Source organism: Balaenoptera borealis (assembly GCF_965194805.1).
Source record: "Balaenoptera borealis genome assembly, chromosome: 7".
NCBI classification, from domain to species: domain Eukaryota; kingdom Metazoa; phylum Chordata; class Mammalia; order Artiodactyla; family Balaenopteridae; genus Balaenoptera; species Balaenoptera borealis.
In genome coordinates this window covers 81,655,965-81,681,034 of record NC_138864.1, presented here as the reverse complement: position 1 = coordinate 81,681,034, position 25,070 = coordinate 81,655,965, and the positions used below count along the sequence as shown (strand labels likewise).

The 25,070-nt window shown below is 43.0% G+C and overlaps 1 protein-coding gene across 4 annotated transcripts in view; it reads left to right on the top strand.

The window, feature by feature from the left end:
- The first annotated feature begins 5,591 nt into the window (after positions 1–5,591).
- Positions 5,592–25,070, top strand: part of JAZF1 (JAZF zinc finger 1) — a 343,755-nt gene continuing 324,276 nt past the window's right edge. The window contains exon 1 of one of the 4 annotated variants that reach the window (XM_082398031.1): positions 5,592–5,946. In XM_082398031.1, coding sequence (XP_082254157.1) covers positions 5,832–5,946 — 115 coding nt within the window. In that variant the 5' untranslated portion in view covers positions 5,592–5,831. The remainder of the gene's footprint in view (positions 5,947–25,070) is intronic. The other 3 variants (XM_082398030.1, XM_082398029.1, XM_082398032.1) reach the window with 3 other exon arrangements.

Here is a 25,070-nt window from a genome sequence, read left to right as displayed (position 1 = left end):
TGAGAGATAGTCTCCTTTTTCACGGAGACTAGGATCAGTCACCTCCAAGGTGGAATGCGTTTACCCCAGGATGGGGGCCAAACAATACTCCGGGGTGTGGGATGAAGATATTAGACCTTCCATTTCTGTTTTTTATTTTAATTTTTTAAAATTAATTAATTTATTTATTTATGGCTGTGTTGGGTCTTCGTTTCTGTGCGAGGGCTTTCTGTAGTTGGCGGCAAGCGGGGGCCACTCTTCATCGCGGTGCGCGGGCCTCTCACTGTCGCGGCCTCTCTTGTTGCGGAGCACAGGCTCCAGACGCGCAGGCTCAGCAATTGTGGCTCATGGGCCTAGTTGCTCCGCGGCATGTGGGATCCTCCCAGACCAGGGCTCGAACCCGTGTCCCCTGCATTGGCAGGCAGATTCTCAACCACTGCGCCACCAGGGAAGCCCCCCCCAATTTCTGTTTCTTAAAAGGTCACCTTCTAAAAGCATCTCTTACTTTATAACATACATACTATATTTGAGTAGTAGTGTCTATATATAATTTGTAAATAAAAACATGAATGTTCATGTGATCAAGGTTTAAATTTTTTTATTGATGGGGTTCTTGATTTAAAAGGTTTGGGAACTACTGGTCTAGAGGAGAAGGAAGACCAGTAAGCCAACAGTCAAAATTAATGCAGAGGGAGCTTGGCTGGAGCACAGATGATAAGCACGTAGCTCAGCAGTGAAGGAAGAGGAGACAGGATGCAGGGAAGGCTTTCTGGAGGAGGTGACAGGATGAGCTGCTGAAGTGTGTTTGGTGTGGGGGAGAGGGGAAGAGGAAAGAATATTTCAGGCAGGCTATACAACACATGCAAAGGCAAGGTGGCCTGTGCAGGTACAGTGAATGCATCTTGAAAACTAAAATAATTTGATCCGTCTTGAACTGTCAGTATAGCTGAGGAAACTGCAGGAGGTAAGGCTGGGAGGTTTCTGCAGCGATCCAATTATTGAAGGTCATTGAATAGAAAGCTTATTCTGATGGTGCAGGTTGGCGCTGAGGGATTCCAGCAGGGGAGGGGAGATCATGGAGCAGTATTCCCAACTTGATCCTCTCGTCCAGTTTCCACTGATGCTTGTCTGAGTCCTAGAGGGAAAGGATTGTGCTTGTGGGAGCTGATGAAACCTCAAAAGGCTAGGACAAAAAAGGTGCTAGAAGCCTTTGAAGGGATAGAGAATCTTCAACACTGGGCATTGCTGGGTGAGCATCACCAGTGCCTAAAGACACATCTCTGGGCAAAAAGGCTGTGCAGTCTTGTGCAAGCATTAGTGCTTTAGTGGCGTCAGTACAGTCAAGAGCAACAAGATTTATCACCTGAGTGAGCCATAGTTGGAAAGGAGGGAAATGGCAGACACCAGAGTAGCCAAGAGGACAGTATGTGGAGTCCACTGAGCCACCCCAGGCGGGCTCTAGGAACTGATGCAGGAGGACTTGCAAAGCATTTGGCGTTCCCTCATGAGGAGAGGCTGTACTGGTCATATTCAAATTGTGTCCCTCATGTGTTGCACAGTGGATCAGGCTCCAGAGTTTACAAATCCTGAGGCCACTGTCCAGGCAGTTCCTCTATAAATATACCTTCAGGAGCTGTACAACAGGAACCTGGCATAGATGTTCAATCAAGATGTCAGGAAACGAATGAAACAGTGATTGGTTGGCTGCTCTCATGACCTTATTTAAACCTCAGACTGGGCTGGCCAAATCCCATCAGAGTTGGGTTTGGAGCTATTATTTGGGTGCATGTGGCAGATTGCAGCAGGGGAGTAAACCCAGGAACTCAGAACGGCAGTCAATGGCTGGGTATTTTACTACTTTATTCTGGAGAAATCTTACAAAAAACTAGAAATGTAATGCCGTAACTCTGTATATAGTCAGTAAGGCAGAAGCATGAGGGTAGAGAACTTAAGGTAACACCCCTCAGGGTAACACCCATGAGGACTTGTCACTGGTGTCGTCCGACTAGAGAACCCCCGTTACTCATTCTAAGGCCAATGCTTAATTCTAGGCAGAATGAGACTGGGGGCCAAAATGAGAATTAATCACCAAAGAGCAGATAAAGCTGATTCATTTCTGAGCTGGAATAAAAGCAGTACAAAGCCCTTGAAGACCTGGTTGCATACATATTAAACAGGAAAATCTGGAATAGACACTGTCCTCCTTGGAAGAAGGTGGGAACCTCAAGAAAACATCCTGTTGAAGCAAAGGTTGCTGTTGGCATAACTGGCAGCCTGAGTCTTCAAGAGCTGGGCAGTGTCATATATTCTTGTAAGTGGCCAGACTGGCATGATTTGAAGAAGACCTACCTGTGTCCACGATCTACTCAGTCTACGTAGTGGTGGCAGTAAAAGGAGTGCCTCAAGCCCTTAAGGGCCTGTTTACATCCAGTAAACCTGAAAAGTACCTTAAGAGGGACCTGGAAGAATGATCCAGAAAACCTGAGAAAGAGTTGAAGGCAGTATGGAGAGTTAACAGAATCCAGTGTTCATAGACATCCTCTTGTAGTGCTAACAGATGTCCATGCAGGGCACAGGAAGTGCCCACTTTCGATGATCAGTGTATACCTAAGTAAACCGAATCCTGTATGTGGAGGCCAGACAAGAAGCAGAGTCCTTTGGTGGCTTCGATTGGCTCCCTTAGACCAATGGATTCACACTTTCCCGGCAGCTGCCCCATTTTGTGGGCAATAGCCATGCTGGATTTTGGAGATTGCTGCTAGATCCCAAAGCATTTGTAATGGTAAGCACCAAGCTCTGGGGTCACTGTACGCCTGCATTTTGTGTGGGCCTACACATTGGGAGGACAGTGATCTGGGGGGAGGCAAATGGTTCCCAAGAAAGGGGTCTTAAACCCAGAGAGCACTTCCAGTCCACAGCCACCGTCATCTCCTTCTGCCTCCTCAGTTCTCTCACTGTCCCTTTCATTTGAAATATTTTTACTACCAAAATCAGGGGGACACATTTTTTTTTAAGTATAGAGATGTATCAGCCATCACTTTTTCTGGGACATAATAAGTTGAAGTGTTCGTTCTATAGATTTTTATAGCTTCATGTTGACTTTATATGAAGGGACACCCTTGAAACAAACATTTTTATAAATGCAAGTACATAATGGTAAGCATGCCATTGTAAAGCAATTTTTTAAAAGTTTGCCGGTGGTTACTGTATCTTTGTCCTTCTAATGTCTGTTGATGCCTTACTGAATACACTAAGAATACAGAGAGGAAACTTGGCTGTGTGTACCTGGAAAGAACTCACTCCATGCCTCTGGCCTCAGTGTACCATATCTATAAAGCCCGTGGGTCTGCTGGCCAGAGTATCTTCCAGATCTAAAAGACCATGATTATGTATCTAATACAAAGGCCAGAGATGCCTAGAGTGTGCAGATTTTTAAAAAATAGGATGAGCAGTATGTCATATAAGCAGAGCTTCAGTTCACAGATGAAGAATTAGAGTGGGTTATTTTATGTAAAATAGAGTCCTTTCAAAATATTAATAATTGCCCAAGATAAAGAAAAAAATTTTAATCTTAAAAATCAAAATTTTGATTCATTTTATAGGTTATTTTGGCTTGTTTCATTTTAAAAATTCTATTTATTAAATGTGGCCTGTGAAGGTTTTATTTTAGGAATACTGAAACTCATAGCAGGTAGTGGAGACGTAAACATTAGTGAAACCCAGTCCCTTTACTTCCTTCATCTTTCATCTGCACATTTCTGGCACTTTCCATCTCTGAGCTCTCTTGCCTGAACTACATCTGTTCCTCTTCGCACTCTCTCTGGAGTTAATAATTCCACACGGACAGTTTCTCCTCCAGAGGACAAAGTTGCTACTTCTCCAAAGCTCTCCGTGCCTCCTCGCTTCCTCGACGCTGCCTCATGGTGGGGGTCCCTAACACTCATCTCTAGGGGGAAGCTGTTTTGGCGTCATTTTGGCTGAAGCTTTTGCATTGCATTTCCCTGTCCTGTTACTCGGTGTGGTGTGTATTCTGCCTGCTCTTAGCTGAAGGCCTTCCCAGACTGGGCAGCTGAATGCACTGTACAGCTGCCAAAATTCTAATTCAAGAGCTAGAATTCTTACTCCTGGTCTTTAGACCCTTGTCTGGCCCTGGCTCCAGTCTCCCGCCAACTGGGTCCCTGGCTCGTTATCAGGCCCACCCGGGCCCTGTCTCCACCCCCAAGTGGGCCCAGGAAATCATTCTTGGCACCAAACTAAACTTCAACCACACCACTACCCCAGCCTCACCCAACCCAACTCTCATCTCAGCACAAGTTGTTACCTTGTGAGCTGGCAGACAGAAGAGATGGGCTCGAAAAGAGGAAATGCCATGGGTGAGGGCACTCATCACCCCCAATTACTGTGACTGTCAGATTGTAAAACTTTTTGTGGTGCCTTTCCTCTATCAAAAGAATTAAGAATCCTACTAGAAATAACACTAGGGATGAATATAGTTTATGGAGAGGGGCATACTATTTCTCTATGTATCTGCACCAGAGGGTAAGTGAAATTTGTCCTAAAGAAAAATGCTAAATTCAGTATACTTGCATAATGAAAAAATGCACTGTTGGATCATAAACTGCTGATAATATGTAGGCAACTGTAAAAGTGCTATTGGAGAACACAAGCTTTAAAGGTAAAATATCAGTGAAATTGGGGGTGGGGTTGGGGACAAGGAGGTAATTGATTCTTAGCAAAATGTTGGTTTCAGAGAAGCTACCTGATTCAGCCTAACTGGTTAACTGGTCAACATTATGGTTTAAATGCTCACAGGATGGTGTAATCTAGATTGATTGGAAGGATCTCTCTTTTAAATGAAGAGAAAGTATGTCCCTTGACCCTGTTTCTACTCCTTCTAGCCTTCACCAATGCACTGTCCTTTCTGCTGTGATAGTTTTGCTCCCAGGGAGACAGATGGGTTAGTCCCCAGATCTGAGATGGGGCAGTGGGGTATTATAATTTGGGGAAATGAAATTAGTTTTCATTTTCCCAAAAGGGGCAGGGAGTATTACAAACGTGGTACACATGTAAAACACAGGCAAATGCACTTGACAATCAAGCACTCTATTTTGAAATTTAAATAAAGCTAAGATTTTCTTCTGGCCTAGAGGGAAACTTCATTAAAATCAATTAGTACAAACCTCCAGAGGAAATGGGCTTTTTTTTTTTTTTTTAAAGAAGGTTTAAAGAGTAAGGTGCACACAATTACCTTTCCTGGGTCCCCTGTGAATGTCAGTGTCAAACCTAGACAGGTGGCCAGGTGCAAACAAATGTCCCTGAGAGGGGCCTGGGTAACTCCCTGAGTTCCCACTGCAGGGAGGTAAGTGTAATTAATAGATGTATATATACCAGGAATGTAATACACATAACCAAGGAGGCTCCAAACAGATTTCATGTATTACCAACCGTGAAGGGCAGGCCGAGTGAGATAAAGTTGGTGGCAGGCGCTCCCAGGTGAGGCCTCGGTCCAGGGGCGGAGGTTGGGGCCGCACAGCTGTTGCCGCGCGCCCTGGTCCCTCCTCCCAGCTGCGGCGGCCTCACTCCCACCCCCACCCTCCCCCCGCCGCTCCCCCCGCCGCTCCCCCCGCCGCTCCCGACGCCGCCGCCGCCGCCTCCCCTCTGCCTCCCGGTCTCTCCTCGCAATCCTTCCATCGCTCTCGCCCCCTCTCCCTCCGTCCGGTCCTCTGCGCTCCCCTCACCCCGCCTCTCTCCCCCTCCCCCAGCCCCTCCTCTCCTCACCCCACCCTGCCTCCCTCCCTCCGCCCGCCCGGCGCTGGCTGAGCCGACACCAGGGGGGCTCTCGATGTAGCACCATGACAGGCATCGCCGCCGCCTCCTTCTTCTCTAATACCTGCCGATTCGGGGGCTGCGGACTCCACTTCCCCACCCTGGCCGACCTCATCGAGCACATCGAAGACAACCACATCGGTAAATGGCCCGGGGGTGGGCGGGGGTGCCCGGCGCGCGGAAACTCCTGCCCAGGCGAGAACCCCAGAATGGCCAGGGGTGGTCAGGAGGGAGGAAGGCGGCGGCGGGGCGGGAAGGGTGTGTGGGAGCCCGGGGCATGGGGGTGGCGGGATGCGGAGGCGCGAGGTGCGGTGGGGATGGGGGCAGGGTGGGGCTGGGGGAGAGGGAGGGGGATGGGCGGGCGCCCCGAGGTGCCGCTGGCGGGCTGGGGGATTCCGAGGGGCGTGCGCGCCCGCGGCGAAGTGGTGGGAGTGGGGCTGCGCGGTGGAGGGGGCGGCGGGGGGAGGGACCCGGCGGCGGGGAGATGCGGCGCGGGGCGGAGGGCGCGGCGGGGCCGGCGGGGCCGGCGGGGCGGCCGGCCGGCTCTGGGCAGGAGCGCGGAGTTAGTTGGCCCGGGTGGTCGGAGCGGCTGGGGGCGGCTGGGGGCGGGCGCTGCAAGCCGCCCGCCGCTTCCGCCCGGGCTCGAGCTGTCAGGGCTCGGCGGCGGCTGCAGCCGCTGGGAGGTGGGAGCGGGGGGGCGGGGGTGGCTCCACCGCGGCAGCCATTCCGCTTCCTCCTCCCGGCACCGCCGCCACTGCGTCCTGTCAGCGCTGGTTGCTAGGTGTGGTGCGTCGGGAGGGGGCCGGAGCCGCGGCCGGAGGACGCGGCGCTTGCTCTTTCCCCCGGCGGCGGCAGGGCTCGCTGGCCTGAGGGCGCCCGCTTCTGCCCCGGCCTGGCGCGGTTGCCGGGGCGCTGCAGGCTGAGGTCCCGGGTGCGCCCGCGGGCCGCGCCCAGCGCCCAGGGCCGCGCCGCCCCGGAGGCCCCTGCGGCTGCGTCCGCTGGAGAGCCATCCCCCAGGACCCGGGGCAGGGCATTTAAATGCGCTCCGGCTCTGAGATTTGCCTTTCAAATGGTGCTAGGCCCGAGGTGCGCCGGCTGCGCCGGGTATCCGCAGCGGCGGCCTGCGCAGCGCCCCGGGCGCCGGGGACTTGGTGGCCGCGGGGGAGGGGGCACCCCGCGGGGCGGCTGCTTTCTCTTCCTGCCCAAGACCCCGGGGCCTTTCAACAAGTCCTTTAATTAGCAGAAGCCCTTGCACACGTTTCCACGCTCCTATCCGGAGCCCCTGCGAGGAGAGATGGGTCGGGTTCGTGTGGTTCGGGCGATCCAGCCACCTGCGGAAGGTGTGGCCGGAGCCCACGAGTTGTCCTGTGTGGGCTGGAAGGTGAAGGGCCCGCGTGATGCCCCAACGGGGCTGCCTAATCCAGAGAACCTGTGAATTGCCCGCAGAAAGTCATTTCCCAATGCATGCTATGGATTCTGCCATGTGGATGCAGCTCACGTTTCTACAAAGTTGAGAGAATAAATCACGGCTGCTGTGTATTTATGCACGAATAAAATGAGGCCGAGCCTTAAGCTCCTTCTCTTAGTATAATGCTTTCTCTTTGCACACAGTGAGTGCTTAATAAACGTTGAATGCTAGTTTAGAATGGGTATATGATGGGACATCCAGAATGGGAAATACTCATTGAAAATGCCTACAAACCATCTTTCAAAACATAATCTGGATGAGTAATTGTCCAGGTTTTGAAACTTACAAAGTTTTAAAACATCCGTGTAATAACTTCTGCCATCTCCTCTGATAAAGGTGTGACAGAAGAGCTAGGGAAGTTTTGGTAGTCTTAAAAGCAGTTTAATGGAGTAACATTATTTGCTGATTCATCATCATGATTGAATAGTAATAACTGAAGGTGCTTAAAGGATAAATCAGATTTTTCATGATGGGTAGTTTAAAATAATACTAAAACTCCAGTAATGCAAAGCTCCAATGGAAATTTTGTCAGTTCAAGTTGTTTCTCTTACTTTCAATAATAAAAAATAAATATAAATAAAATAAATATGTATTATATAAATATATAAATAACATTTCCTGACCTAGGGAAGGCTGTCATTGCATATCCCATTCACTCACAGTTATTTTAGGATAAACTATAATTAATGTGAGTAATAATTTCCCCACATTGCCTGCCCACTTGGACTAGCTGGTTAAAAGAAAATATAAATTATATTTATTAAAATGTGTTAAAGATAGTTATCCTTCTTGAGGGTTTAAGTCTGTAATCAATTAGATAATTTAAAACTAACTATTGGTGAATCACAAGTTCTTTAAGTTTGTAGAAATTGTCTTTAGTATCGTGCAAACATTTTTAAGAGGGTTAAGTGGTCCATAAATTTTCTAAAACTTTTAAGTGATGGTCACCCCCAAAGGGCTAGTGTTTTTCTCTTAGTGAAAATATTGAACATTTAAGTTTATAACAGTAGCTATGACTTAGGTGAATTTGGGGGCGTGGCTAACAATTACTATACTTTGGAATTAGTTGGACACCAGAAAACTTCATGGAAAGTAAATGTTAAGATTAACAAACACTTAAAATTCCCTGGCTGAGGAGACCAAGTGAAACTATTCTGTACCTTAACTGAGGAGAGGCCCCTTACTTTCAAAGACAGCCCCATATGCAGAAAGAAATAAGAATTGACCTCAAGAAGAATAAAAACAACCTGCTTAGTAGGCAGTGTCATGTAAATACACTTTCGATGAAGGGACATGAGTGAAAATATACCAGATAAAGCATTTGGTGAACGTTCTACACTACATGTATTGTTAAGTGGAATTTATTGTTTGTGGGTCAGTCTATAAATTTTTGGAGAGAGATTGTTATTTTTAATGATTGATTTACCAATTCTGAGTCTTTTTCATCAAGTGGCCACATTAAAAAGATGCATGAAGACTACTAAGATATATGTTAATATTATCTTTAATTTTTTCAAGGAGTTTGTTATTTAGCAATTATAGGAGTATTAGAGATGTGCTCAGGTAACAGGTCCATCTTGACCTTTCTGAGTTATTACCATTTAACCACTAGTCAAAATCCTTAAGCAGTAATGAAATGAAGGTTTACGGATGGGAATATGGCATATTTCTTGCTTGACAGATTTTTCAAGGCCTTTAGTGTACAAAGCCCATAGTTTTCATTATAACTGTATTGTTTAGTTCAGATTAATTAAGTGCATTAATTTGAGAGTAGCTGTTATACGTGTACACTCAGCTCTTGTTGTTAACCAATTATCCATACCCATTAGGAATAAGGATTTGGGGATGTAGAGCCAAAGGAAGTGTGATTTGCACCATCCTCTGTTTTGCCTCTTTTCCTTTCTGTTGGAGGAGTGCTGCACCTGAGGTCCCATTTTCTTCCTTGCATTTCATTGCTGGTTTAGTCCTGGAGCACCTGTCTCTGTGTACAAGCTGAGTACCCCAACTAAAACCCTGCCCCCACAACTTAAGTTGCCTAGAAATCCCACAGCCCTGCAGCTGTGAAGTGTTTCTCCATCAGCTTCACTATCAATTCATTCATAGCCTGGCTCTGTTTCCTGGAGATGGGGAAAGCTGATCAGAATTTGTTTGCTTCCTATTGTGAGTAAACACTTGAGTTAGTAGAAACACTCTTGACATACACATCCTAGGTAGGTGAAGTTGAACTGGTAACTAGGAATCATAGAAACACTGAGAGCACTAAATTTAGCCTTGAAGGTCGTGTCACAGACTCATGAGATGTCTGCTCCGTCTGTGCATCCCAGTGCTGTGAAGTCTTTTGGCTTTTGGTCTCAGAAAGACAACTGTTTAATCATTCTTACTAGATTTGATTATTTGGTACATTTGTAAGCATCAAAAGCATTTTGATTTTTATTTATATATTAATAGATATCGAGCACCTATTTTGTACCAGGCACAGTTCTAGGCACTTGGTATATTTTGGTGAACAAAGATCCCAGCCTTTGGGGAGGTTATGTTCTAGTGGTGGGAGATAGACAATAAATAGTCAGCATAAGATGTAACTTATATAGTATGTTGGAAGGTGGTTAGTGGTATGGAAGAGACCGATTAGAGCAGGCTAAGGTGGATTGGGAGATGAAGTGTTGGAATTTCCAATTGGTTGGTCAGTACAGTCCTCGCTGAGAAGCTGACAGGTGAGCCAAAACCTTGACAGAAGTGAGGGAGTTAGCCATGAGGACAAACAGGGAACATTAAGGTCCAGGCAGAGGGAACAGGAATGCAACTTGCACCTCTTAAACTGAAACACAGATTTGACCGGATTCAGTTATTCTTGTGATGGTACTAAACGAGCAGGTCATTTAGAACTTTCCCCAGATGTTGGGAGCCTCAGTTTTGCTATTCTTGACTAAGACTTTCCTGTCGGGGCCGCATAAGGAGGTGGAGTATTGTTGCCTGATGGTGGCTTGCAGTAGCTATGACTTGGTTGGGTCTTGACCCTGAATGTCAGCAGGTTTCTTGTTGTGAGTCTCCTCATCTCTAAAATCCGGGTAATAAATCCATGCTGCTTCATTTCGTAGGATAGATTTGTAAACCATCTAATTAATAAAGGTCAAAGTCTCCGGAAAGAAAAATAAGGTAGTTACTATCAATAATGTAGAATTTGGCTCCAAGGACAGTTTGGTAAAAATTTGCATTATCTTAAAGCTGCGCTACTGTATACTAAGTAGATGGGTGTATGATATGTAGTAGGCCCTTATTATCCCCACTTTATAGGTGAGCAAACTGAGGCACAGAAAGGTTACTTAACTTGCCTAAGTTTCCAGTGTGAGCTGGAATTTGAATTTCAGATGGGTATGCAGAGCTGGGCTTGTGCCACATTGCCAAACAGCTGAAGAGCTAGACAGCCCTGGCCCTGCTCCCCTTCCACACCCAACCGGTCTGCTTCCTCCTTCAGGAAGTAACTCTGACCCCTTGAGATGAGGATCATCTCGGAGGCCCCATGGTGAACCCCATTTGCTTGGTTTGGAATATGCATCTCTGCCACTTGTCAGCCATTTGACTAAGGACAAATGACTTAACCACACTGAGCTTCAGTTTCATCTTCTGTATAATGAGGATCATAACAGCGCCTACCCCGTGGAGTGGCTGATGAGGGTTAAGTGAGCTAATATGTGTAAAGTACTCATTTACTTCAGTAGTAGTAAGTTATGTACGTCATCCAGTTTCTTGCCATTTTGTGTGTTTGCTAAGTATGTTGGAATCCTATGAAGGTCTACATTAGAGGTTAATAGAATGTGGGTGGTGTCCACCTACAACTATATAAAATCACCAGGCCTGTCCCAGGAAAGACGGAGAGTCAGAAATGGGACACCCACAGTCCAGCGCTGGGGTTGCAGCCTCTGGCCACTTTCTCTTCCATGTGGCCAGAGGTACTTTAGATGCTGGCAAAGGCCTTTGCCGCTGTGGACTAGGAAGTGGTGTCAAGGCCAGCGGCTTCCAACATGGCCTTTCCTTGTGGCCTGCATTTAGTTGAAAAAAACCCAAGACTAGAAAGAGGCACTGTGCCTTGGGCCTGTGGGCACATTCCCACGAGGGCATTTCCTGTGGAGAGAAGGAATGACTGAATGAATAAATGGATGAATTAAAGGCTTGTCCCTGCCCGCCCTGCTCTTTGCCTGTACCCTGTGGCTTGGTGGCAAGATGCCCTGTTACTCCCTCCCATGGTTCACTAGAAGGTCCCAGGTAGAGAACCGGGGAGATTTTAAGTGCGTGTGTGTGCATGAGTGGGCGCACACACGTGTGCACACAACACCCAGTGGGGGACCCCTAAATGTAAAACTTCCTCCAAAACACCATCTTCAGTGGCTTTTCCATTTGCCCACTTGTCACCTGAAAGCAGTCAAATCACCCTTTATAAAACATTGCTAGTGAACATCCTGTCTCATAAGTTTCACAAGTTTTTGATTGTTTTCTCCTGTCCATGTTTTCTGATGTATGACTGAAACGCACAGTCAGAAAAACTCTGCCTACAGCCAACTAACTTGACAGAAGCCTTCGTATTCTTTGGAAACTAGTTTCCTTTAGAGTGCAGTTATTTTGGTGACATCTCCCACCTTGACAATTCTAGAAGTGCAAACTGACAGCTGTTTTCAGAAAACCCGATTCTGCTGTTGATGACAGGGAAGAAGCTTCCAGACTGGAGCAGGCTGGTGATACTTGATGAGACGGGCTTTCCTAGGACTGTCTGGAAGCCAGAGGCCTTGAGTTTTAGACTGAGGTCTAGAGACAGGGCACAATGCTATTGAAGCCCTTAAAAATCCTCCCTTTTTTTCCAGCTTTTGCTTTTAGGACAAGAATCATACCCCGCATGTCCTTAGGTTTCCCTCCCCACCCCATCCTTACCCCTGCCCTCAGATCTTAACAGTGCAGACGTGGCCTGGGTACTACTGAAGAAATATCAGTACTTGCTGGATTGCAGATAATACATTTTGTTTCATGACGAGGTAATAGATTTGTTCCATACTGACCTGGCTGAAGTGTTGAATAACAGATGTTGTTTTATTTAGAATTTGAAAATCGGAAACTGCAAATGTCAGAAACTTATTATATGTTTCTTTAAAAAAAAGGCTTTCATTTAATATGCTAAATCAGTTGAAAGAAAATTATATTTTCCCCTTGCACTAAGCACTGTAATCATGCAGTAGTTTTCACCTATTTTTTTTAAAGTCCAGCTGCAAGCACAGACCAGATTAATGGATATTCTCTTTAAGGATGAAGCCTTCCCAATAACTCTCTCTCCACTTTGGCAGACGTCAAAGTGCCTCTTTTGGGTCACTAACTACAGACTCTCTGTCCAGCACTAGAGAGCATTGATAGTCTCCTGATGGCCTGGCTCACCCACTGGCCTCCTAAAGGAAGCCCTGTTCTTTGTCTGCCAGGCTCTAATAGTGCCTTTCTTCTGAGATAGACTTCCTTGAAGGGACAAGATCTGGATACCATGCTGTTAATTTGAAAAGACTCACTCTTTCTTTGGTATTATACATATATAGAATTAACGTATATACATAATGTATAGATAAATGTTATATATATATAATATATAATACAAATACATATATAATGCATACATAAATGGTATATGTATATGTGTGTATTTATACATGAATGCGTATATACACCACACAGATACATGTATACGTATATACATATGTGTATTTATAGGTAGGTATATAATATATACATTTCTCTCTCTCTCTAGATCACTGTGGATAGTGAGGACTACCACAAACATTTTTGAGTATTTTCTATCTACAGTACTTAGGACTGTACTTCCTGTTTCCAAGGGATTGAAATTTATTTGGAGAGACCAGGCATGTACAGACTGAGATAAATGATGAAGAATAATGGGGACCACAGAGGCAGATTTATTGTGAAGCTAATGAATTGCAAGCCCCAGGGCCCCTCACTTGTACAGTATATGTTTTACCATTTCTGAATATATTGCTTGGGCTCACCCAGCCCTTTCCAAGGCCCTAGAGGAGCCCACCAGTGTACACAGCCATGCATTCATGGATGACATCATAACTTGTAAAATTTGTAGGGTGTAAGGTTTTAACAGCAGTCGGGTAACATTATCCTTTTCCACTCTGACTTCCCTTCTGTAACATTTCTCCTTGGATTCAGTGACATCGGAGTTGAGAGTGTTTCTGAGATATAGATAAGGGGCAGTAGAATTGGGGACACTTTTAGTTTGGGTTGAGTGGAATGTATTTATTCAGTTCACAGTTGTCTCTGTGTCTAGTTAAGTTATTCCTAGCCATCCTAGGGTAGGAATCACTTCCCAGGAATGTCATCCACCTGGGGATGTGCCAATGTGCCAGCTCACCTAGGGTCTGTACACAAAGGGGCAGGGATGGGTTAATATTGCAGCATGAATCTGTACTATGACTTCTGCTGGTGGGAATATGGTTTGAATATGGTATGGAGCCAGAAGCTAGTCTGGAAAATTCTTCTACGTATTAGATGTATAAAATTGTAAGTAGAGGATTCAGTTCTCATCTAAGTGTCTTTGACGTGGAAGTTCTTTCTGTTAGGAATATACTCAATAATGCAAATATACTGTTATAAATGCGCCATGTTTTTTAATGGGCATTCTGTGTTTAAGTTTCTTGTTTGACGTGAGTGTGTAAATGTGTAGATACACACATACGTAAACACATATCAGTGACAACAAAAACACAACAAACTGATTACTGAGTGTCATCAGTACAAAAAATATTTAAAGTTAGTCAATGCACAAGAAAACTTGGAATGCCCTGAATTCTTGTGGCTCACATGTGAAAGAAAATTAATAAGCGTTTACAAATTTGACAACAATCCTAAAAATTTATATGGCATCATAAAGAGCTATGAGGCTAAAAGTAACTTTTCTGAATTATCAATAATTAAAAATAAATTTTGATCACCCATACTTGAGGAAAGACCAATTTATCTTTGTGCCGTATAGAAAATGATATTAATATGAATCATTGTCATATGAGAAGTAATCAGAGTGTGCAGCCCCAAAGAAGTATTTACAGTGGTGTTGCAGGTGATAAATTAATTCACATACTGCGTTCTTTTTCTGAATTTTGATTTTGTGGTGTTTTGGTAATGTCAGCTTTAAGACTTTGTATTTTGCTGTGATTTTTTAAAATCTAAATAATCACTTTTCTAAGCATTTTGTATTTATAATGTTGCAGTTTTTTTCATAAACAGGGTCTAAAGCTGCAGGCCCTGTAAAACTTGGGTCCATTTCTTGGTACTAATTAGAGAGTCATTACTATGTGCCAGATACAGTTCTAAACAATTTTCATACAGTATCTAATTCACCCTCACAGCAAGCTATGAATTAGACATTTCCATCCTAGAAGTACCGCCTTCTAATTTGGAGTTAAATATGCTACCATATTAGTTAAATACCGTATCTGGTGAAATATGACTAGAATGCTTGTTTATTTTGGTAAGGTTAAAAAACAAACATTTCCCTCAGTAAATAGCATCATTATAACTGGTCCTTCCTCCTTTGTGCTGTAGCGTTGGCTCATGTCTCTGCCAGAATTGTGTGCACTGTACTTTATGGTAACCACCTATGTACTTTGCCTCCCCCAGAAACTTGGACCCTTTCTGTAGGACTGGGCCTTGCCATCCTCCTAGCATCTTCGTCAAGAAGTGTTTTCAGAAATGAAATGAAAATAAAAATCAAGAAACGTCTTGGGCTGTGGAAAGAATAAGTTACAAAGGGAACTTTGGGCAGTGAAAAACATTTTTGAAGCTAATCATCTCTGGAGGTGTACATACGTGAGGACTTACATATTTATTTGTTTATGTGTATATGTTAATGGCACACATACAAACACTAGTTATGTAATTAGTCTAGGGTAGTTTATATTAAGGAAATTTGAAGAAGACTTTTTTTTTTTATTTTTTTAAAGGGAGATTTGGAAAGGAAATCCACTTCTTTAATTTTACACTTGGGAATTGAACTTGGTGAATCTTTTTCCAGGTTGAGACTATTACGAAGCTTAGTTGAATCATTTTTTTGCCTGATCTACAGTATTTTGTTGTCTAGAACATTCTAGGGCTTAAACAATGCTAGGACAAAAAAGTATCTTGCATCCCTTCCACATCTTTGCCAGGGATGTTTGGGGTAAGGGAGGCCAGGGGCTGCAGTGGGGAGAAGCTGGGGCTGTGAAGCTAGACAGAATTGGATTTTGAATCCTGATTCCACTTGGACAGTTCTGACAATCTTATTTATATAAAATAGTAACAATAACTACTATCATTAAGTGTCCACTAGTGATGCACTGGTTATCTGCTTTATACGCATTGCTTAAGAATTCAATATGAGTCCCATTTGACATAAGAAACAGACCAAGACCTAGACCAAATCACCCAGCATGAAGTACACAGCCAGTAAAATGCTCAGGTGAGTGAGGGACAGGCTTTGCTCTCAGGTGTCCCCATATACCTTAGCACTTGCTCTTTATAAACTGTGACTTTTTATGAGATGTTTGCATTTTAATAGAAGGCTGTTGTATACCTAAGTGTCTTACACACAGAATGGCTGGATTTCCAAAGGGAACAGATGTTTCAAGGCTTCTAAGAAAATGTTTATGTAGGTTAAGAGAGTCCATGAGCGTCCCAGCATCACAGTAACAGTAATGAAAACAATAATTTGGCAATTCTAAAATGGTTATAATTACTGAATTGTCTAAAGATGCTGACTGGTTTTCTTTCCTTTACCGATACTTATTTATCTGGGGGTGGAAGACTCTTTTCAAACATAATACCTAACACTATAAACACTTACAAACTTCTCTTTTACTTTAGATTTTCAAAATTAAAATAATGTCATTATGTTCATGTGCATTATTTTAAAAATCTGTTTGGACCAATGATACCTAACTGGACCCAGCTATATAAACATTGTGAATTAGGAGCCCTGACCTCTTGGCATGTGTTTAGAGCCCTCCCTGATGGACATTTCCCTGGTGGCACTGACGACACACTTTAGGTCACATTTCTGTATCATCAAACCTCGAACAGCTGGTGCAGGAGCACATCTGGGCTTAAAAATTGAAGCCCCCCTTTTCTTAACTAAATCATTCAGTTAAAGTCTCTCGAATGCTAATTTAGCTGCCTGATTCTCAATACATGGCATAATTATATAAGAAATGGCAAAAGCAGGGGAATCTATAGAGGCATATTTATATAGCTTACTGTTAAGTAAACTGAATAGCATGGTAATAAGCATAAATAAGTGTAAGTTATGCCCATGCTTCCTTAGGTATCAAACATCAAATAAAGGTGATGGGGTTTTGAAGCTTTTTTGTAAATTCAGGCTAAATACATATTACAGAAAGCTTTCACCTCTAAAATTCCAGGTGAACTTTTCTAGGCCTCTGTCCTTGTGGAGCTAATCTCTTGTTGGGGTATCTGACAAGCTGGTGTGTCTGATAAATGTGGGCTAAAACTCCTCTTCAGGACTCCCAGCAGGTGTCACACAGGCCCCAGGTAATTTATAGATAGTTTAGATTTTAGATCTTTATTGAGTAGATCTTTTGATAGAATATTTCTGACACTAGACATCTGGAGTTTGGCACCAACTCAACCCACTGGTTGACAGTGTGTGATTTAAGTTAATGCGTTTCAGTGTTCTGCTTGGGCTGGAAACTCCCGTTTGTATGTTGGCTTCACTTCAGCACTTTCAGGGGCCCACACCAAAATGTTTGCTGTAAAAATATGCAAACATCAGACCAAAAAATTTGATCAAGAGATGTTAAGTTATATGTGCTTTTCATTTCAGATGTTAGAATAAAGAAATGATATTTTGTCAAAACCTGGAAAGACGATAGCATCTTAAGTGTCTATGTGTCATATATGTTGGAAAGTAATGAGAATGTTTCTTATTTGTGGGAATCAGTCTTACTGATTTATAAGTCACACCCTGTATAGCAGTAGAGTTTACATCAGTAGTGTTCAACAAGAACAGAGTCACTTGGATGAACCTGGAAAAAATAAGGATGCCCGGGCTCCACCCCCAGACCTCCTGATGTGCTTGACCAGAGGTGGTCTGGGTCTGAGCATCTGTGTTTTTAACACTGCAAAGTTGAATCTATTATGTTGCCAAGGTTGGGGAACCCAGTGGCTTACACTAATGAAATAATTAACATTGTGAGGGTTAGGGAGTGTTAAAAAGGAATCAAACTTTTAAAGAGCTGTAACCTTTTTGGGTTTCCATTCTAATAGATGTAATTTTTAGTTTTACTGGAGGCAAGCATTTAATATAGGCGAGTATGAAGACCTGATACTAACTCAGGTATGTAGTTAGAGCAGAAGTGCTCAAACTGGGGAGCTTGTGGCCTAAGCGTCTCAAACCCAGATATCCTCAGGACACAATGTATGAGTGAACTGACCAAGTTCAATGTAATTTGGAGTAGAGGGAACTCTGGCAAACCAGAGAGCCCTTGCTTCACTGACCTGCAGCTCAGTGCTCCCACGTTGGAGTACAGGCCCTTTGTCCGCAGGTTCTGTTATTATAATTATTATTATTACTGCTACTTTTAGAAGCTAGGAATTAAGATTTTTATGTGAAATCTATCTTTAAATGTTTGCAACTAACACAGATGGGTTTTATAACATTGTGTGAGAAAACTACTGCATTGTACCTAATCACTGTATTTAATGAGAGATGGTAAGGATGGACCTGTGTTTATAATGGAGTACATGTGAATGCTGAGATGCAGAGTAAACTTTGAAGACCATTATTTCCATCAGGGAAGCTATGCAGACTACATAAGTGTAATGGAAAGAACATATATTTTTTCCCCATTTCTCTTTGTGAAATGGTTGACTGTTTTTTTAATATGAAAACTTAGTGGCTTATCATTTTTCTTTTATACCAAACTCTAAAAAATGAGGCTTAGTTTTGAAAGTGTATTAGGATCATTCTCAGTGGTATTTCCCTCCTTTGGGGAAAAAAAGGACCACTCAAAAACTCTATCCTAGGTGTTTTCATCACGGCAATGAAAAAAATAAAAACCTTTTGCAGATGGATTGAATATCGTACCACTAGAAAACTGGAAGGAAACTTAGAGTTGATCTAGTCTGATTAGCTAATTCCATAGATGAAGAATCCATGGTGATTTAAAGTCATGAGCAGGCAAGAGAGCTTGGCCAGGAGGGGTGGAGAGCACAGCCCTGGAACAGCAGTTCAGCTTGGGGTTCCTGGAGCCGGCTGGCTTCACTTGGAATCCTGGCTTTGCTCCTTCTGTCAAGTGATATAATCTCTGTGCCTCATTTTCTTCATCTCTAAAATGGGAGTAATAGTACGTATCTCAAGGTGTAGTGAGATACCACACACATGTGGTGTGTTAGCTGTTGGAACTCTGGAGAGTTCTGAAGAGAAGAAAACTCTCCAGTGAGTTCCCTTCATTGCCTCTGGAGGAAGCTGTGTGGGGGCGTTTCTGTAGGGTGGTCAGGGGCGCTGCCTCCAGTCCCACTGCCTGTGTGACCTTGGCCAAATTATTTAATTTCTCTAGACCTCAGCTTCTGTGAGATGAGCAAAGTCAGTATTTATCTCAGAGTGCTGTTATGAGGATTAAATAAAAACATGCATTTGAGGGGCCTGGCAACCAGAAAACACCCCTTAAATGTTAACACTGATAGAATTGTGCCGTCTTCTGGCATCTGCGATGGTGTTCCCAATGCCACATTCCTCAGATTCTTCTATCCTCTTTGTTTTCATAATACAATGGAAGAAGGTGAATCCAAATAACCTTATACATTTCTGTTCTTTGTTAAGCATTTTTACTTTGAGATCTTTGGTGAGATTCGATTTCCCTGGTAGAGTTTTGGTTTGTGTTTGAATAAGTCGTACTGAGTGGTCGTCGGAATCCTTGAGCTGTTAAAACATTCCACACACAAATTCTTGCTGTTTCAAAATATACCAGCCTTAATTTAGTATTGTTTGTCTAGATCTAAGTTTTTGAGACGTTAGATCATGTGATTAGAAAAATGACTTCCATATTTGATAAATATAATTTTCTATTTGGGAGAAAAGGCATTTTAGGGGTCTAGAGAGGTTTATTAAACTATATAAACAGAAAACACAATTTTTTCATGTTGTACCAACTAAGCAGTGGAAAAACAGGAGATGGTTTTGTATGAATTGTTTGTGATGGTTTATTGTGAATCATTCGAAAGGATTTGTAGGGCTTTTATGAAGAAATCCAAGAACATGACTGTAGGACTCTTAACAAAATGCCATGTTCTCATTAAGTGGCTGTGCATCTCTTTAATAATAGTTCTTGAAATGTCACATACTCAAATGCTGGAAGCTTCTCAGGAAAGTCCCAGGATAGGCCTTGTTTTAGAGGCTTGAGTGGCAGTAGTTGAGTTTTTTACTGATTGCAGAGGATATTTAAAATACTTTATTCCTAAATGGTATCTGACAATGACTGAAATCCTTTTCAGTCCTATAGAATATGTTGCCACTGGTTTTCCCCTTTAAAGAGTATGCAGGGATCCGATACAGTTAAGCAGCTGGTCCAGGCTTATGAGACTTATCAATAATTGAATTTAAAAATGGTTTCCAGCTCTTTTATTACTGAGGGTCCCTTTAGTTATTTTCCTTCTCCCTCCCCATGGATTCTAAGTCTTGACAGATTTTTGTCCAACAAACAACCTGACTTGGTAAGTAATTAAATGCTTTGTTTTTCTGCATTTTCATGCAGCAACATCTAAAACTCTCTATTTATATATTTGATCAATATTTATGAGTACTAACTATGCGGGCACTGTAGTGAACAACGCAATTAAAGTCCGTGCTCACAGGAGAAGCAGACAAAACACAAATACATAAGATAATTTCAAACAGTCATAACGCTGTGGAGAAAAACAGAGTGAGTCAGGAGAGAGAGGCTAAGAGGCCTATTTGAGATAAGGTAGAGGGAGGCATCTCGGAAGGGACCTGAATGAAGTAGGGGATGAATGAGCCATTCAGGTATCTGGGGGAAGAATGTTTCAGGCAGAGGGACCAGCAAGGACAAAGGTCCAAAGCAGGAGTGTCTGGTGTGCTTGAGGAACAGTAGGGAGGCGGGAGTGGTGGGAGCAGAGGGAAAAAGGAAGAGGGGGTGGAGGGTGGGATAAGAGCAGTTGTCAGGGACCTCCGCGTGTCGACATGTGTCAGCCAGTGTCACCTGAAGGAGTTTAAATAACTCCAGCCCCAAAAGATGATGTGGAATGTTGTGTAGCTTTATTATGGTTATAGTTTTCACTATGCTTTTTGTATCATCCAAATAGCTCAAGGACTCCATTTCCACGTCAAAGCCCTGTAGAGATTGGGAAACCCTAATTGGCCTCTAGATCTCTTCAAATCTAGTTTGCTTTTTGTTTAAACCTAAAAGCTCTATTTATATTTTGCAATCCATGTTGAGATAAAGATTTTTGACTAATATAATTCATTTAGTGTTTGCTGTTTTATTTTGGAGTGGGAGTGAAAATAAGGATTATCAATAATCATGATGCATAAAAAAATAATGTTTGGTATAGTTTTCAAACTCTGGGGACCTATGGATTTCTTAAAATTTTTCTTCAGGAGCTTTGTGAAATCTTGTATAGATTTTAGTGGATATGAACGTTGGCAGAAAGGGGGGTTGTGGGGTGAAGAGAGGAGAGAATGGTCTTGACAGCAGTAACTTAAAACATACTGATGGAAGGACAGAAAAATTACTGAGGGAGATTATGTAGACCATGAGCCTGAAGATACTATTTCGCCATCAGTTCCTTTTTTTTGTTCTGAAAGGTAGTATTTTATGTAGCTCTTCCATGAAAAATAGATACTGGTTTTTCTTCTGCATCTTATGGGGAAAAGTTAGTATAAACATTTCACTGTCAAAGTGAGCTTTTGTTTTTATTGAGAGTACGTGAACCTGTTCTCTATATTCTAATGTGCCCGTATCTTTGTTCAAGTAATTGAGATATGGTGTGTTTTGGGTGACAGGATGCCTGTGCAGTTAATACATTTTAAGGGAAAAATGAAAGAGTGTGAGATACTCAGAAATACATGTATTTGTACCTGTAATTTAACCTTTCCGATGAATATAAAATGATGAAGCATTAATCAGCTACTGCCACAATAATGCAGCATAACAAACTATCCCAAAACTCAGTAGCTTCTAACGCTAAGCTACTGAGCACTTATTCTCATGCTCTCTGGTCTACAGGGTGACTGGTTGGTAGAAGCTGGGATTCAGCTGTTTGGCTCAGCTTCAGGCTGCCAGTCAACTGTTCTACTCAGGTCAGGCACAAGTCAGCTGATGTGTACATTCTGGGGACCAGGCTGAAGGGGCAACAGCTACGAGGGGCATGCTTTTTTCATGGTGGCCACTGGAGTGCGAGTGCCACACCAAACCAGGGAAGCTCATTTAAAGGCCTCTATTCATGTCATGTCTATAACATTCCTTTGGTCAAATCAAGTCACTTGGCCAGGCACAGAGATGATAGGGCAAGGAAATATATTCCTCCCCAAGGGGAAGAGGGGGAGATGCGAGTGAACAGCGATCCATTATCACAGATATCTTTTATCAGAAATAGAAAAAATCCAAAAGCATTTGCAAGTTAGTACAGAGATATAAATTTTCTCTAAAATGATCATAATACTGTATAAACATGAAGTTGCTCCCAGAGATCATGGGAAGCACACCTTGGGAGTCCCCAGTGAGGAATGAATAAACATTTCACATGGGGAAATTAAGACTTAAAAGCAGTTAAATGATTTCTACTTAGCCACAAAGAACAGGGGAATCTACTTCTCCGGTTAGGAATGACCCCTTTTCTATTCTGAAGTTAACTTATGAATCCAAAGGCTTTGATTTGGGTGGCCCAGTGTTCTGTGCTTGTCTTCTTAGTTCCTAAGCTGTTTGGCAAGGCTTAGAAGGTTGAGAACACTCCCTGTGATGCCCTTTCCTAGCACACAGAGCTTTAGAAAAGCTTTGGGACTGCTTTGTGGGATGGATCTTGTGCCCCTTCTTCCTTCAGTTCTGAGCCAGCATCACAGAGGATGGAAAAGGGCTGACCTGCCAGTAGGGAACCTACTTTCCCCATTCTCCCACTGTGCATCACACCTTCTGGTGGCGGAGGGAGTGGTCACTGGTATTGGACACCTCAGGTTCTGGTTGGGCTGCTCTGTGATTTTGGGCAACTTACTAATGTATAATATTCTCATTCGCAAAGTAAGAAATGTGCTATCTACCATATAGGGCTGTTGTGAAGGTTAAGTAAGTGGCAAGTCCTAGCACAGGGTCTGGAACATGTTAAACATTTAATAAATTTGAGCAGATAATGCTTTTATTATTATCTGCTGTGACAGGTACTACAGACAGCATTCCATTATTGTTATTTCATTCCATTATTGTTATTTCTGTTTCTCCTCACTAAATCGTGAGCCTCCAAAAGGCATGGTTTGTGGCGCTGTTTCATCTCTGGTCCCCATTCTGCAGCAGCACGAAGTTTATGATGTAGAAACTTAAACTGATATCCACTGAATTGTATCCAGACATGTATCTTCTGCCATGAAGCCTTCAGCTCCAAGGACCAGATTAGATTGTTCCTAAAAACAGATTTAGTCATTCTTTTTTCCCTTTCACATTTTGCCTTGAAATAAAGACTTTTGAAGCCATAGGAATTTAAAGGTTTTGAGTTAGTTCCATGCTTTGCCTTTAATCAGACACATTCTACAAACTCAAGGAAGCCCTGGCTGCTTTATGTTATTGATACATCAGAAGAGTTGATAAGAGTACAGATACTGATTTTCATTGTGTGTTTACAAGACTTAAAGGGCATTTAAAGAAATTTTGTTCTAATATTCTTCTAACTCCTGTCCTTTGAGTTGCCTCTCAGATGGTGTCTGTGATCTTACCATCAGCCTGTTCAAAAGTATTGTACAAGCAGCTCATGCAGCTCAATATCAAAAAAACAAGCAACCCAATCCAAAAATGGGCAGAAGACCTAAATAGACATTTCTCCAAAGAAGATACACAGATTGCTAACAAACACATGAAAGGATGCTCACCATCACTAATCATTAGAGAAATGTAAAACAAAACTACAATGAGGTATCACCTCACACCAGTCAGAATGGCCATCATCAAAAAATGCTGGAGAGGGTGTGGAAAAAAGGGAACCCTCTTGCACTGTTGGTGGGAATGTAAATTGATACAGCCACTATGGAGAACAGTATGGAGGTTCCTTAAAAAACTAAAAATGGAACTACCATATGACCCAGCAATCCCACTACTGGGCATATACCCTGAGAAAACCATAGTGCTAAAAGAGACATGTACCACAATGTTTATTGCAGCACTATTTACAGTAGCCAGGACATGGAAGCAACCTAAGTGTCCATCGACAGATGAATGGATGAAGAAGATGTGGCGCGTATATACAATGGAATATTACTCAGCCATAAAAAGAAACGAAATTGAGTTATTTGTAGTGAGGTGGATGGACCTAGAGTCTGTCATACAGAGTGAAGTAGGTCAGAAGGAGAAAAATGAATACCATATGCTAACACATATATATGGAATCTAAAAAAAAAATGGTTCTGATGAACATAGGGGCAGGACAGGAATAAAGACACAGACATAGAGAATGGACTTGAGGACACGGGAAGGTGGAAGTGTAAGATGGGTGAAGTGAGAGAGTGGCATGGACATATATACACTACCAAACATAAAATAGATAGCTAGTGGGAAGCAGCCACATAGCACAGGGAGATCAGCTTGGTGCTTTGTGACCACCTAGAGGGGTGGGATAGGGAGGGTGGGAGGGAGACGCAAGAAGGGGGGAGATATGGGGATATATGTATACGTATAGCTGATTCACTTTGTTATACAGCAGAAACTAACACAACATTGTAAAGCAATTATACTCCAATAAAGATGTTAAAGAAAAAAAAAAGTATTGTAAATTTTCAGCTAAGTCATTGCTCCCAGTATGGGGTCACTCAGGATAAAAGCTTCAGATATTATAACAAACAGGCCCAACATTACATAGATTAAATGTCCAAGAAGTTTCTCTTTCACATAAGGATCCAGGGTAGACCGGCACGCTCCTCAGTTCCATGCAGTCATTCAGAGTTCCTTTCATCTTATTGCTCTGCTCTCCCAGCATCTACTCCCCTTCTACATGGTGCAGGTTGGGTTCCCTAGGGTCCTTCCCTGAGAATGACCCTTTGTGTTTATGTTGGAGGAAAGGAAAAGAGTGTGGAGCTGGGCACATACAATGTGTTGTGGCCCAGGCCTCCAAGGGTGACCTATCATTCTACTCTGTTTCATTGGTGAGAACTTAATTGCATTGCTCCATGCAGCTACAGAGGTGCTGGCATATGTAGCCCCCAACAGGGCCTAACTACAATTCTATTACTGTGGAGGAAGAGAGGGCCTAATTTGAGTGAACAGCTATCAAGTTCCTGCCCTGGACCAACAAGTAAGTCTGCTTTTGAGAATTTTGCATTTCCGTTGAATAGCTGACATATAGTCCAGTGCTTTAATGAATGGGTAGCTATAATAAAAATTGATAGGATTTACAATTTATTGAGCTCCAATGATGTGCTTAAACACAATTGAAAGCGTTATCTCTTTTGACCCTCTCAGAAAGGCCATGAGGGAGATTCTGTTATTATCTGCATTTTATAGGTCAAGACACTGAACCTGGAGGAGGGTAAGTAACCTTG